The 16,739-nt window shown below is 35.6% G+C and overlaps 1 protein-coding gene across 1 annotated transcript in view; it reads left to right on the top strand.

Moving 5' to 3' along the window:
* Nucleotides 1-405: 405 nt before the first annotated feature.
* LOC118733172 (glutamate receptor-interacting protein 1) overlaps nucleotides 406-16,739 on the top strand; it is a 179,760-nt gene continuing 163,426 nt past the window's right edge. Inside the window, exons 1-2 of the mRNA XM_036462452.1 lie at nucleotides 406-534; nucleotides 1,490-1,814. Of these exons, the coding sequence (XP_036318345.1) occupies nucleotides 1,685-1,814 (130 nt within the window). The 5' untranslated portion in view covers nucleotides 406-534; nucleotides 1,490-1,684. The remainder of the gene's footprint in view (nucleotides 535-1,489; nucleotides 1,815-16,739) is intronic.

Below are 16,739 nucleotides of genomic sequence, written 5' to 3'. Positions count from 1 at the left end.
TTAGCCGTGCCTGAACTGAATAATATTAAAACCAATATCGAATTCGGTGAAACCTCGGCCGACAGTAGCTCTCACAAACAAACCGTTCGCCATTCGGAGGAAGCGTAAAGCTGTAGCACTACCGTCGGATATATGTATGTATATATGAATTCTTCTGCACATAAACTAAGTTTGTTGATTTTTTCGGATGATTTAGTAACAAATTAAAAATTAATTGGGGCAACACCGGCGCGTACAAGCCTACTGCAGCAACAGTTGGAAAAATGCCGCGCGGCGGCAAGAGAGCGCGCGCGCTTCGCCAAGCGAGCGGGTGGTGGGTGCGTGCGCTGCGCGCTGACTGGTGCGTCGCTGTGGGCAACACAAGGCAAAGCGCCGCTGCACTGATTCATTCGAAAGTTGCTCCTCGTGGTGAACGGTCGCGTTTTGCGGTTGCGTTAATTTTCCCAAAAATTTTTCCTTATTCAGCGCGTTAGTTGTTATGGGCAATTTGAAGTAGTGCGGTGCAATGAGTTGGATCTACTAAAAATATTTAAAGTACATCGAAAAAAAAAACAAATACATGTGGTGGATGTGTGCATTTTGTTAAACAAAAATGAAATTTTGCAGCAGGCATTTTTCAAAAATTGACACAGCGTGCGCTGGTATGAGTGTGCGTATTTTGAAATTACCTCAAAACTTGGCAATATTCGAATTTTTTGCGCCATCTAAAGTAGTTTAAATGGGTGAAATACATACATAGAAATATGTGCGCATATGTGCAAGAGTATATGCAAAATACAAAGTAAATATTCGTGAAGTGTCTGCTGTTGCAGAGTGTTTTCGCGTTTTGAGGAAACTGTGCGCTGAGCGTAGCGCATACAATTTTCCGTTTTTTTCACTTTCAACTCTGCGGCGGCTCCTGCTGCCCACATTGTTGCTTTATTTTGGTCTATAATTGTTTTTTTTTTTGACTACGCAATTCTCCACTACATTTATTTAACATTCTCACATACATATATAGATACACATGTATATATAAACTATAAAAGTAGTTTGTGTTGTTGTGCTAAGTATTGGAGTGATTTTGATTTCGAGGTCTGCGTGCGCGCGCCTTACCGCCACGTTCGTGCCGCGCGCGCGGGGCAGTCATCGCCGACGGTCATCCGCCCGCCCAAGCGCCCATTCACCCAACGAACTGAACCAACTGACTAGCAGACTTTCCGCCGTTTAAGTTTAAAAATAGTTTTCGTACACTCAGTCGCATACGCACGAGCCAAGGGGAAAATCTGGTGAAAAGCCGTGTAAAGTACATAGACGAACGAACAGCAAGAAAAGTACTTTAGGCCTTAAAAAAAATTTCGATTTCTTCAACGTTTTGTCAACGACTACACAACTTGGCGTCTTTGAGGCGCGCGGAAAAAAAATAAAAAAAAAAAAACAAAATATAATATCTGCTTGTGCAGTGCGTATTTACTCGATTTTTTTTTATTTTGTTTTTGTTGGTTTTTAGATTTCCCCCTCTACATGTTCGCACAACTGTGAAATTTCAAATCAATTTTGGAATGGTATTTTAACAAAAAAGCACGTTTTCGAAACAAAATTTAAAGTTTATTTATGTGCAGTGTTGCTGGCAGTGCAATGTTTGTAGCGCAGTGAGTGGCGATTTTTTCCTCGATTGGATTTGCGAAAAATATTTGTGTTTAATATGAAACTTTGGAAGGCGAAAAAACCGATTAGCTGCGTGCCCGGCAAATCGGCAACACTGAAAAACGAGGATAAATTAGATGGCGGCAATGGTGGTAGTGGCGGCATACCGCTAACGCCAATTGTTTCGGGTAAGTTGCAACTGTTGACTTAAAAAAAAATTATAATTTTCATTGTTAAGTACATGGTTAAGTAATGTAATGCTTGCTTGCGAGAAAGACCTGGTATCGAATTACACTGTTCAACAGATTTTTCCCTCCAAAAGATATAAACAATTCCTTTGTTATCGCATAAAAAAATATAGCTCCTAGATAAAACAAGAAAGGACCAAGTTGTCTCCGGCTATACATTGTACTAAATTAACCTTCATGATACCTACTGTGAATTTAAATATTTTTGCGCCTCACAAATGATTTTTTATAGGGGCTATTTCAGGCAGAAATTCACCCCGAGGTTTATCATTTTCTGCCGAGGGGCGTGCTTTATTAGGAAAACACATTTTTGGATATCGGTCGGACTAGGAGGTGTGAAACTTTTTGTGCTCAACATTCCACTATAAAGAAAGTGTGAAAATTGGGCCAAATTGAGTTAATAAAAAGAAAATCCTTTAAAAACTTAAAATAAGTAATTTATAATAAACAATAGATTGCTTTCTCACGAGATTATCATTTATCGAAAACTTCGTTACACTCGCAAGCTTCTCGATGCACAATTAAAGGCTTTGTGCAGGGTTGGCACTGACCAAAAAAAGTAGTTACCATCCACTTGAAAAAAACTTACCAAGTCTGGAAAATATCTATTAAAAACCTTTTTTTTTATTATTTTAGTAAAAATTATAGTTTTGTTCTATTTCAATCAAAATTTAATTTTTTTATTAAGGAATTTTTTATTTAACTAATGATATAGTAGATATTTGAGATCATATTAATGGCATCTTTTCGGGTTTCTTCAACCAAAAGCGAAACCGATGAAAGTAAAGGCCTCAACGAAACTGCATCACTTGAAAAAAACTGGTGTAATTATAGACAAATACAGTAACTCAAAAAATCCTTTGTGTTTTTTTATATTCACAATGTTTTTCAATTAAAAATTTGCTTGTTTTTTTTTGTTTGCATAGTAATATTGGCTCCGCTTTAAGCAAACACAAATCAAAGATTCGAACTAAATATAACATTTAGAAAAAATTCTAAAAACTGTCGAGATTTCGAGATTTTTACTGTGAACTTCTGTAACATTTTTGGATATGCAGTTTTTTAGCCCATGAAATTTTAGCATAACCAACAATATGCAGCTGTAAAAATTTCCGTAGATTGTTTTTTTTTTAAATATCTATTTTTTTATTTTTATTTTTTTGCGAACAATCATAGTGTGTAATAACATACCTGTCGATTTTTTTATTTAAAGAATCATTTAAAATAATTAGGCAATCAAAAGCTCTTCAGGATTCCAGTAAACTGAGTTTTTAATGGAAATATACATATTTACTAGAAAGAGCCAGTGTTGCCAGAGAAAAATTTCGTTTGGAGCTAAAACAGCCGAAAAAAGAGCTGAAAGGAGCTAAATAATACTAATAGTAGCTAAAATGAAGAGCAAAATACTTTTGTTAAGGTTGAGCATTTATTGACGTAAGGTTGTTTTTACATTTTCGACAATTTTAATAAAAACAGCGAATTTTATAAGTTTAAGTGCTGAAAAAATCTTTTAAAACCAAAATAACGTGCATATATTTCGCATTCGTTGCTATGGCACTTATAACAGTGAACTAAAAATACTTTACAAACTGTTAAAGTCTGTAATTTAAGATATTTGCATTGAATAATTTTTTTCGCAAAATTTTTTTGGAAAGTTTTACTTCCAGCTCTCCTTAAAGGTAAAATTAGTAAGGTAAAACAAAATCTGCGCTATCAGAAAAAGGATTTTCTTTTAATTAATTTTTGAATTCTTTAACCTAGTTCCAAGAGTTTTTCTGGTGGATGCACTGCATTTTGAAATTTTCCATTTTATCAATGCTTAAGTTTTGGCTTATACATATATACCAAATACAACTAAAACTTTATGGAGCTAAAAAAGTGCTGGATAAATTTGAAAAGTGCTAAAAAAGAGCGATTTTCTGAGCTAAATAGAAAAATAAAGAGCTAAATCTAGCTGCAAAACCACCAAAATGGCAACACTGGAAATAGCATAAAAATACCTTTTATTTGATATAGTTAAGAACAACTGCCGACAGCGAAATGAAACAACAGTATTGATATTTTAATATAAACTGAAAATTTTTAATAAAAAATAAAACATCACTTAGTGAAAAAAATCCGCAGACACTTTTCATATGACTCAATATTATAGCATGTTCAACTTTATTTGCATATACATACATACTACATACATACATTAGTTTATACTAAAACGTGGGGTGAAATTCGCGAGCATAAGCTAGTATAAGTTAATGCTGTCGGTGAACATTTCTTTCAATGTCAAATATTTTATTATGTTGCTAAAAATGGCAAACGCGCAACTGCCTCTCTTTAAAGTGCACTGAACCTGGTCGTAAAGCAATGCACGCTCTAGCGCCCTTAGAAGTAAAAACGAAACTCCCCTCAAAGTGAAATTTAGTAGGTAATTCAATGCCCAAAACCAAACGAACATTGACCTAATATGCATAACATGCGGTAAAATTTATTTAAGTATGTACATATGAATGTTTGTTCAAACATATACACACATACATATAAGTACATATGTATGTAAGTACATAAGTGTGCAACTCAAAACCCTTTGTCAATATTGAGTGTAGAATGTATGTAATCATAAATCACACTCCACTCTAATACATCGCACACCTTTCAACGACTTTCGTTTATTTGTTTTGATTAGACTGCGAGCAGCTAAAATTTCACTGACGCCCCCAAAAAATCATATTTAGTATCGAGTGGCATATGTGTTTACATACATACATACACACATCTGTGGCTATGTAATTGAAATGCATTTTTGTTGCACTTTCAAATTATGTGGCACTTTCCTCTACATACATATGTATGTATGTATGTCTGTACGTTTGAACACTTACCCTTGTCATTGCTGTGTTGTTTTTGTTTTTTTTTTTTTTGAGTTCACAGTTGTCATTATTGAGCTAAAAATGTAAACAAGTGACATCTGGCCTTTGCTGCTAAGCGAATGCGGTGGCCACCTTCCATAACTGCTACCATTCTACATCTACACTCTTAATAAATAGTCACTTATTCAGCAGCCACACTTGGGAGTTTCAAACATTTTTATCGCATGCGATACTTCAAAGTTTGAGTGAGATAAATTGGCGCTGTCACTCTGAGTTGTTTATACATACATATAGCAGAAATTAAATCGATCGCTTACTTATCCAGTTCTATAGTATTTTCCGCTTGAATTGTGATTTGATATGTACATACAAATGTGTGTCCATACAGAATAAATGTATGTGAAAAATATGTGCACATTAGGGTGCATTGTCAAAAAAAAAAATGCGGTTTTTCCATCGGAATTTAAAATTTATAATATTTTAAGACCTCCGCTAAAATATTTTAAAAATATTTAGATTTACGTGTGCTGGATGGAATCGAAAATACATGAAAAATTTCACTGTTTTGATTCCGTTAAAAAAAATGTTAAACATTTGTATGCAGACCTTTTAAGCTCCTTAAATTCCTTCATTAATTAGCTGATTTTTTAGAATATTTAAAAATAAAATAAAAATATTTTTAAAAACTAATTTCATTTATAAAAAACTTGACTTTTGGAGATATTTTCATATAGATCTAGCTCATGTAAATCTTAATATTTTTCCGAAATATTTTTGCGGAATTCTTAAAATATATCAAATTTGTATAAGAAAAAATATTGTCGATTTTATTTTTTGTATGGAGAGTGATGCACCCTTATGTAACTACATACATACATTCATACATGTTTTTATGTGGGCCTCGCAGCACTTAGGTACTTACGTAACTGCGTTGTATTTTCGAACTATTTTAATTTTTTTTTTTAGCTTTTATTTCTTGTCAATTATTCTGCTGGAAATTTAAACATTGAAGTCAGATTGAAGTGATCACATCGTTCTTTACTGTTCCGTTCGAATGCGCTAATATTCGATTTTCCCCCAATAACCCTGTGTGCTGGCTGGCATATTAGGCGAGCACTTCGTTAGCTCTTCTCTTTCTGACTCTCTGCCCGTCCCCCGCTGGCAATACATGGAGCCGAGCATTGATGTTGCCAGTCAGTAGCTTAATTGCAAATGGTTTGCCGCCTACGCTTTCGATTTGTATCTGGTAAATGTTTTCTTTTTTTTTTTAGATGTCATAGATGGTACCATTAGGCTATGTCGGTATCGGCGATTGCCGCCCATTCAAAGTGAATAAAATAAATTTTATGGAATAATTGTGGGAAACTCATAGATGGTTGTAAAACTCTGCTTTCCAAGAAATTCTATTCGGTCATGTGTTTTATTTTATTTCTACGGGGATTGTGTATAATCTTCATCATTGACGAGATAGAATGAAAGAAGACATGAAAGTATGAGTTGAAGTTAAACTAAAGATTCTCTGGTGGAGTTTATAAGGCAAATACTCTTGTGCAGTGTGATCATGGCAAACGTTGGTGAGAAGTCGGCTTCAAGATGTGGAATCTCTCCTGCGAGAGACGAAGTCGTGAAGCAAGTTCCCGCTAACTCTGTGCGCCTTGATGCAGAGGGCAATTCGCAATGTATCAAAAGGGTCCACGCGTTTGGGCCTCCGCGTCAATTCGGAGAATGTGAACTTATACTCTGTACGTGAAGATACGAGACACCGCTACTGACAACGCCGGAACTAAACGGGCGACTATTAAGCTTTATGAATAAAGCGAAATTCTTAGGCGTCATTCTCGACAGAAACCTGAGCTGGATTCTTCTTTATGCAATTATAGTATGATGGCCTACCTTGATCTACTCACAAAAGTACAAGGGATTGGATATTGTCTCACAGCCCTGCCCTGATCCATTCATATCGGTTACCGGACTACTGTAGTGTTTTCCACGCCGAGGTCCTTGCTATAATGGATGCTATAAACGAACTAAGAACTGATTTAAAAGGTAAAGAGGTATTCATATTTAGTGGCAGCTAGGCAGCAATCAAAGCTGCGGGTTCCTTCACAGATAAGTAAAAAATTGTACTGGAAAGCCGCCGATCTCCACAAGAGATCGCTAGCTCAAAAGTCTAAATCTCATTTGGGTTCCCGGTCGGTCATAGGAGTATTGAGGGTAACTGTATGGCAAAAGAATTTGCGAAGGGGGAGGAGGGCGGTTCGACCAGGCAGATTATTCCGGGCAAAGAACGAAGTGGTATGCCCTTTATCACATGAAAGCTCCTCTTAAGAGGTTCGTCATTGCATTTTTGATGGGGTCAAACCCAGACCCTGCAGTATTATAGCGCGCACTGCTAACCGACTGTGTCTGGCATTATTGAGGAGCAGATTACGCTTTTTGGGATCTCTTTTCTTTAGTGACCTTGACAATTTGCGAGATTTAAATCTTAGGTGCCTGGCGAGTTTGGTCAATGATGCAAACTAGTTCAGCAAGGGGCATGAAAACCCTTAGTTATCGTATCACCACAGGCCTTCCACTCGGGGCATATGTGTGTCCATGAGTAGCTGTGACAGCTATGTACACCTACTTACCTACCTATCCACCTATATTGTCAACTGACTGTCTCTAATTATTTTCACCACACAATTTTACTGACTTTTGACTTGACAAATGTTTACTTGTTTTGACTTGAGAAATGTTTAGTCTCAAATTTAGTTACTGATTTGTTTCTTGTCTTTCCAACCGCATATCGACGGTTCTTTGGCAAAACCTCGTAGCTCAGAAATCACTAATATTTCGTTTCTCGTATAATGAATTAAAAATAGGCCCTAAAATACTACGATTCATTATATATTATTCTTAATTACTTAATGGTACTTAATCTTTAATATTCAGTAAAAAAGTTGTTAAAAATGATTTTCTGTTATTGATAGAGAGTTTTTTGTTTGTTAAAGAGTGTTGTTTGAGAGTGTTCTGAGATACGAATCCAGCGCTATCAAAAAAAACTGTTTCGGGTCTAGGTGAAGTTGATTAGCTTCCTTCCACTAGAAAAACGATTTGATTGTAGAGGATGAATTTTCTACTCAAAGATCATCTCTTTGCTTAACCTGGTATTCAATGGCCAACCCTGCCTATGTTGTTTCGAGGGCTGCGCGCAAAAAAGCGCCTCAAGCTATCGCCAAAAGCAATCTTACTTAATTCGGCACTTCCTTCGTAGGGAAGACAAAACTTATGATGGTGTTGGAACGTCAGTAGTTGGCGACAGATATTTAAAATTTATATACAACTTTTCTCAATATCTTGAATACTTACATATATACATTTTTATTGGATTAATACTTAGTACCACATATTGCATTTGAACATACAAACTTATATTCAAATTATGTGTGTAAGTATGTAAATACGTACATGCATACACCTGTATTTCATCGTCATTGCATTAATTATTCGCTCATTCGAAACCGACATAATCTGTTGCAAATAATTAAAATTCGATTTGCAATTAAAATTCAACTAATTATGCCATGTCATTTAGTAGTGAGTAGTGATACATATACATACATACATACATACTAGCGCAACGGCACATTTCACCATTTATGACATTGGGGATGCCACAATTGGTCTCATTACACTCTCTCTGGACGCTGATGCATTTCAATGCATTTCGCGGGTTCAATGCACAATCGTGTCACCCAACGTCGCTGTCGCGTGCGATCGTTCGGTCGGTGTTCGTGGCGCTGTTGCAATGCAGACGCAGTCGTCGCCATCATCGTCTGCGTTCGTGTTAATTAACACGTGTCCACAATTCAAATTTGTTGCAAGGAACATAAAAGCAAAACAAAAACAAAGAGTAGAACATTAAATCGACATCCGAGGCGCTATAATAGAGCAAGAAGAAGCGGTGAGGTGTTGTTGAGTTGGCAATGTCGCGAAGAATGGCTGGGATGTTTTCTTGTTGTCTAGCTGTTGAGATTTTTATGCTCCCAAAAGTGCATAGTAGGCGCGTCAGAAAGAAAATACATACATATATACGATGTATGTATGTATGTACATTAGATCATACCAGAAAAAAAGTGCGCCGTCCACCTTGGAATCTCAAGTATTTTTGCAAAACAATAAAAAACTAAATTTTTCGTCATATCTTCGGCATCTATGTATATCGATGTTCTTATCTCGAGAAGACATTTTTTTGCGACAATATTTATTAACCTCATATACCCCACCCCGTTCAAGTACTTACCCGCCATATCTCAGTTCTTATCATCCTAACGTGCCACCCTAATGTTAGTAAATTAAAGTTCGCCCAAAATCATTAATCTTTTGCTGAGGAAGTATTTAGATTATTCCAGTAAATGTAATTAAAAACATGTTTTTTATTGCCGATTTTATGCAGGTGTTACCAAAATAGCGGTCGCCCCTAGGTTCGCCTTTTTGTTTTGCTTTTAGGGTGGTACGGCCTAATGCGCTTTTGTTGAAGTTGTAACATTTGAAATTCGTGTTATTCGAAAAACAAATGTATACTTTTTTTTCAAATTTAAACGCACCCGACTAGACTATTGGTGCATCCGTAGAGGGAAAGGCATCACTGCTGTTATGTGCGACGATGCATTGCAACGCAAATTAATCCAACAAATTATAAATCCAGCATGCCATTATATGTTTACATTTATATATGTATGTATTTTTATATCCAAATACATATCAACCTATATACACGTACATATGTATATGTACATGTAGGTATGCATTTGTGTGCCTACATCTACATACATACATACATACGTACATAATTATTACGGCACATTCAACTGTTGGCTGCAAGTAGAATTGACGTTATTTTTAGCGAATGTTGAAATTGTGGAATTCTCCGCTTCAGCCACCCTATCCACAGCGCCACCAACAGCCTCGTCATCATCATCATCAACAACGTCATAACTTTTTCCTTCGTTCCAAGCGAGTATTTACGGGCAAATCATAATCGGTGCAGCTTTTGACGATTTTCCTTTTTTCGATGTGAAGTTGGGAGCTGCGTGCGTGGCATTTTCATTGTCGTCGCCGTGGGTGTAACTAAGTCCTATACTGAGTAAATGATAATCTGGCCTTTTCCCGTTGGCGTTGCCGTTTCAATTATCGTTTAAATGACGTTGTCGTCTTCATCATCGCTGGGTATATATATAAATTTGAATTCTTGAAATATTTTTGCACAGTGCCGGACAAAATTAATTGGCACAGTGAATTATTCGCAATATAATTTTTTTATTCTAATTTATTTTCGATAATTGTTTATAAAAATTTAGTTCATTCTACACCATTCTACATTCATTTGTGCAAAACACAAGAAAATGCAATAAATTTGCATACAAATTTGCAACTTTCTATTCAGATTTTTTAGAAAAATTCTAAGTATGCAGTTTTATAACCCATTCAATTTTAGTATGACAAAGGGCAAGTTTGAAGTCGCTAGAAAATTGCGTTGATTTTAATAGAAAGTTTTAAATTTATTGAATTTTTCTGAGTTTTGCACAAAAGTTTAGAGACTTTATTTTTAGTTTTTTTTTGGTGTAGAATGAACTACATTTTTATAAAAATCCTCGAAAATAATTAAGAATGCGAAAAACTCATTGTGCCAATATATTTGTCCGGCACTGTACATACATATGTACATATGCATGTACTTGTATATGGAAACGATGGAGAGAAGCTAACGAAAATCGAAATGGCAGCTATAACTTCTACCACTTATGTACACATCTTTGCTTTTCCATTTTTCCTTAACAAAATCGTGGCATAAAGCTCAATAACACTGTTCAAATCCGATTTTTCTGTAGAAGAGGAGAGTTTTTATGGTTTCAAAATTGGTTGAAAATTACGGCCAAATTCATATTTAATGTATAGTTGTATTTCGAATTAAACTTTGTAATGAAGATAAATGTGATGATGAGGAAATAAATAATAACCATTTAGGCAAAAAAATTAAGGCAAAATTGAAGACTAAGATGAAAAAGAAAACAATGATAAATACATAAGGATTAGGGTAACTGAAAGGGTAAGAACATTTATTAAAATTTTCCGATAAGATCGAAATAAATTCAGTCATAAACAATCATGGGAGTTTATAGTTATCGAAATTTATCGAGTTATCCATGTTTATTGAGTTATCGCAGCGTATCGAAATATTCAAATTGATCAATGTTTATTGAGTTGTCGAAATTTATGGACACAGAAAATTAGTTGTCGAAATATATGGATAGCTACCGAGCTATAAAAATTTGTGGGATTATCGACATTTGTCCAGTTAATGAAATTTATCAAGTCATCGATATTTATTGAATTATAATTATACATATATAGATTTAACGCAATTTATCGAGTTATCGTAATGCAACGAGCTATTTAAACTTATCGAGTTATCGATATTTATTGATTTACTAAAATTTGCCGATTTATCAAATCGAAATTTTTGAATTTTACAAAATACAATTTGAATTTACAAAGTTATCAAAATTTCAAGGTTATACATACAAATTTGTCGAGTTATCTCTGCTTAGCAAATTTTATTGTGTTACCAGGGTGTAACGAGTTATCGAAATTTGTCGACAGCTTTCGAAAAATATGGATAGTATATAAAAGTTAACGGAGTTATCGAGCCATCTAAACGCACAGTTAACGATATTTATCGAAATTAGTCGAGTTATCGAATTTTGTTAACAACATTTATCGAAAGTAGTCGAGTTATCGAATTTGGTTTAATGTTTTTAATGTTTTTAAAATTCACTGAATTATCAAAATGCATCAATTTATCGACAAACTGGAATGTATCCTGTCAATTCCAAGTCCGTCCAAAGACCTTAAAAGATATAAAAAATATGTCGCGTTTTAGTTACAAAGCAGGAGATTTTCCAGTAAGCAATTTTGTACCTTTTAAGCTAAACGACGTTGCTATTCGGAGGCGACGTGAAATTGTAGGTCCCTCTTTTTGTGTTATAACATCTGGACATGCACACCACAAATTGGAGTAGAAACTCGGCCAAACACTAAGGAAAAAGTGTAAGCGCCAAAATATTTATATAAATTTAATTAAGTGATAGATATCTGAAAAATTCAGAATGGTCGTGTTCGGGACCTCAAAATTTTGATTGTCGGAATGGGCGGAGTCGGGATCGGGTTGGAATAATAAGTGCCGTGCCCATCTCTGTCATCATATGCCTGAAAGGCTTTCTATACGCTAGCGGTTTCTCAATTCGTTTAAGTTTAATAACTTAACTCATCCTCGCTTTTCTGAGTTAAACCTTTAGTCATTTAATTGTTTTCTGAAGACAACGAGTGCACGAGTGCAGTAAAGTGAAAAGGAGAATTTTTGTGCCCACACAAAAGCGTTAAACTTCGCCGAGAAAATTAAGTTTGTCAGGTTTTTCTGCGAGGGCTGCTGCCTCGGAGTAAACAAATACCAAACAAATATGCAACCATATGCTTCAGCGCCGTGACGACGGTAATGCACATTCATGCATGCAAACATACATACATATCTACATGCATATGTTTGTATGCATACGCACAGCCGCCGTCGAATGTCATTTCACTGCTTCTTGTTATGACACTCAAGTTGTTGTTATTACAACTCTTCTAGCTGAAGTTGCAGTTGCTACCGCCCATATTGATGTGGTTTGTTGTTCGTTATGTATGGATGTGCATTAGAGTGATCCAAAACAGTAAAGTCGGAATTTTAATGCCGCCACCCCCTGGGATTGTTCTATACCAAAAAAATATACTCCTATTTTTTATTTTGAAATTAGAAAAATACTAAGGGACTGCTCAAAGCGCTCAAAGTTTTTCATGTCTTTATATGGGGAAAAAACAACTTTTCGTAGAAATGGTGTAAAATTCTTTATAATCATGCAGGGTATTCATCTAAACGCGTAAATGCTTCGTAACCGTATAAAGCTCGTAAACAAACCAGGTTTCCATACAAGATTAAGTAATTTTACAAGGTTTTCGTGCTTGCGAGGCATTTACGTGTTTATATGAATTGCCCTAATATTTAACGATCGGAAAACTTTGGTTCTCTTCAGGAGTCTTTTAACCATTTTTTTTATAGTATTAATAAATATTTTATAGGTCCGCCAAAAACGGCCAAAACCTCTGAAAATGCAATGCGGGGACCAATAAAAAATCTTTAGTATCAAAAAATATTTTAATAAACAATTGGGTATTATTAATGGAAGTCTCCTGAAGAGAACCACAGTTTTCCAAAAAAAAAAAAAAATATTGATTTTCAGAAATTCTGTACCATTTCTAAGAAAAGTTGTTTTTTCCCCCATATAAAATATATGCAAAACTTTTATCGCTTCGAGCACTACCCAAATATTTTTTGATTTTAAAATAAAAAATAGGGGTATATATTTTTCACTATGGAACAATCCAAGGGGGTAGCGGCATTAAAATTCCGACTTTACTTTTTCACATGCATTTTTGGACCACCCTAATGTGCACAAGTAAATACATAAGTATGTATGTAGGGGCGCAAAGTGTTTATTTGATTTTTATTGTTTGCTGCAGCCGCATGTTACCAAGTCGATTCACTCATTCACGCAGCCGCCCTCAAACAATCTGACATGCACACACACAAATATGTGCACAAATATGTGCATACATCCCACAAACTTCTATAAGTATATCATCATTGTTGTTATTGGCAGTTTCAATGTTTTTGTTATTGTTTTTTTGTTGTTGTTGGCGTTGCTCCTACAATCATTATTGTTTTCTCGTGTTGATGGTTTTGATAGGAGTCGGTGAGTGTAGTTCGCTCTTTGCATTTGTTGTTGTTTAATGCTTTATTGCATCCCAAAGGACTTTTTCTCACCCGTTTGCCGCTAACGATTCTGGTTTTTAATTTCTTATTTGTTTCGTTGTTTGTGTGAAAACAGCTGCTTAAACAAATTCTCAGATATTAAAGGAGTTTTCATTTATTTTTATGATGTGTGAAACTCTCCAGCGAGTTTTTATGTAAATCTTAAGATTCCCCCTTTACAAAATTGGATTAAATAGTTGTATGTATACGTATGAAAATATTTTGATGACACCATTGCAATTATTGTATAACAATTCTTAGTTATTTAAACAAGAAATCTCTCCATCTCTCTGGAGCCTTATACCATAAAAATGCATTTATTTGCTTTACAGCTTACTTTAACATTGAAATACAGTCCGTTTTGCGTCCGAACGTAGAATAGTCGGATGAGCCAAGTAATATTCTCACCAACTCAAATAAATCCAATGAGGTCTGCTAGGGCAGTGTTGAATGGGAAAATATCTCAGGGAAATCTGTGAAAAGATACAAAGGCTTCTGACCTAGATTGACCCAAGATGGTTTTCGGATAATTTTGCTTTCAACCATCGCAAGACAGCTTCTTTACCAAAAAATTAGTTTTTAACCTTAAACATACATTTTTTCCGAGAAAGGAAAGGTGTACACTCAGAAAAACATTCCTTGATGCTAGGAAAAAAGTATATTATTCTAAGGAAATATTACCTTGAAATGGCTCCAAAGACATGGCGGCCTTAATATGAGTAAGATTTAAGCCAGTTTACGGAAAACACAATTCCTTACTTTTCAGTACTATTTTCTTTCTTCTTAGGAAAAATTAACTTCCGTTAAAGGAATAAGTATGTCATGTTGCTCGCGCCACTCAAACAGTCGCAATAGCCGACAGAGCAAAGCTTTGGAGTGCTAATCCAGAGATGTAAGGTTGGATGATTTTTTATTTATTTTTTTATTGTAATTTTTTAAATTGCACTAAAAGAATACATTTATATTTTATGGTATTTGAGTATTTAGGTTACTCTAACTACCTTACCTTACTCTAACTACCTCCAACCGCACTCGAAACTGCGATCTCAGAACCAGAGGCAGTAGTCTTCACGCGACGCCACAGCCGAATTTTGCCAGGAAAGCAATTAACTTCGTCTTAACAGCACTGTGACACCGGGAGTCTCTTTTGGAAGAAACTACGCTGTTGGCTTCCCTACAAAGAAAAATGGAAAGACTCAGACATTTGCTTAGGACGGCTCTTTGTCAAAAAATTGAACTACACCGTATGGCATCTCGAGGGTAGCTAGCTAAGCTGCTTTTCGGCTTTTGATACAATCATCGGCGTAGCCAGAATGTAATTTGGGGGCTCGACCCTATTAAGCTGGCATTTAAGGGTACTATTTTATTTGAAAGTTAGGGGGGGGAGGGGCTCAAGCACCCCCCTGCCACTACCTGGCTACGCCCATGGATACAATGGCAACGACTTTCCAGTCAGAAGTTTTTGCTATACCGAAGGTAGTTAACTAGCAATGACAACAAAGCTGCGCTAAAATAAGCTTGAACTTATGTCAGCTCTGGGCAAATGTAGTGTTATATGAATTGACTATTACCTGGTCTTCGGAGCAACCAATTATGGGATCGTATATTGCAGAGACTGTTAAGTCCGTTGAGAGGTCTGTAGAAACCACATATTGTCCAAGTCCATGCCATCTAATTCAGTTTCTTTATATGTTCTTATCACTTTTGCGCATATTTTAATATGAAACAAAATGGTTTTGTAAGCTAATGTAATACCCTTTCACGCTGCCATTGAACCACAATTACTCCTTTACCTTAAAAAATTTTGTCAAAAATTATGTTCTTCGAAAAAAACATACAAAATCCACCGGAATTAGTTTTTTAAAGTAGTTGGGTTAAATATAAATAACCTCTTCTCATCTTTCAAGGTATGTCGATTTTCCAGTACCGATTTTTTTGTAGTGTAGAGTGTTGCACCCTATTGTACGTACATACACATATGTATGTATATATATTTATACGAAAACTGTAGCCTTCAAAATTGAATTGTGCGCCACGCACATAAACTTTCGAATATATCAACATTTAGCACAAAAATTTGCTAATGAAGTGCATCGAACATGTTGAAATGTCTTTTTGTCGGATTTGTGACAATCTGCCAGTGTTTGTTCGCTTGCCATTCATTAGCTGATTTGGTGGCGACTATAACTAGCACATACATTTTTATTAGAATCCCCAACAGACTGACATTTTAACGCGCCATCCCAGCGTTGGCGAACGAGCAGTTAGTCGTATATGCATTACAAACAAGAAAAGCAAAAACACCGCTTAATAAAAAAGAGGAGTTGGAGTTTGAATGGTATCTTGGCAGAAGTGTAATACGTATATATGGCATTGTGACTAAGAGAAATCGCTAATAGCAGTTAACCCGCGCCTCAACTACAATTTATCTGGCAGCAAATCCATTCAATTGCTAGCTGGTAAAGAGTGTTGGGCGCAAGGGCTTCGTACTTACTTAGTACATATGAAATAACATAGAAATGTATGTATGTATACATGTATGCTATGTATGCTATGTACATACATGCATATGTATGTATGTATGAATGAAAGGGCAGCCAGCAGCCTCAAGCTCGGAACACTTTGACGACAGCAAGCGACAAGCAGCATCTGTCAAATTTTAAATACACACGTTCTTACGGACACAATTATTTTGACGACAGCACGACATCTTGGCTGCAGGACTGCAATTGTCGACGTCGCCAAATTAAATCTATTTCTAATTTTGCCGGCGACAATGAGTAGATGTAGTGCTGCAAATTAAATTGTCGCAAAATTAATCACATATTCTTGATTGTTCATGTTTTTCTTATTTACTTACATAAAAATACACAATTTGTGAAATAAATATACCAAAATGTCAAAGTTTAAAATCCGCTGTTTGCTATGTCGCTGAGGTCTTCAAAATGTTTAAGAAGCTGGCTTCAAGGCGACATTTGTCGACAAAATGATGTCGCTGCCGTTACGTCGTGAAGTTGCAGTCGTCAAAGTGTTCCGAGCTTGAATTCGCTACTATTCTACACGAAAATCTGAAATATGCTACTCTTCCACGCAAAAATCTGAAATGTG

The sequence above is a fragment of the Rhagoletis pomonella genome, unplaced genomic scaffold, assembly GCF_013731165.1.
Source record: "Rhagoletis pomonella isolate Grant_MI unplaced genomic scaffold, Rhpom_1.0 Rhpom_scaffold_00002, whole genome shotgun sequence".
NCBI lineage: Eukaryota > Metazoa > Arthropoda > Insecta > Diptera > Tephritidae > Rhagoletis > Rhagoletis pomonella.
This window is presented reverse-complemented; position numbering and strand designations above follow the sequence as displayed.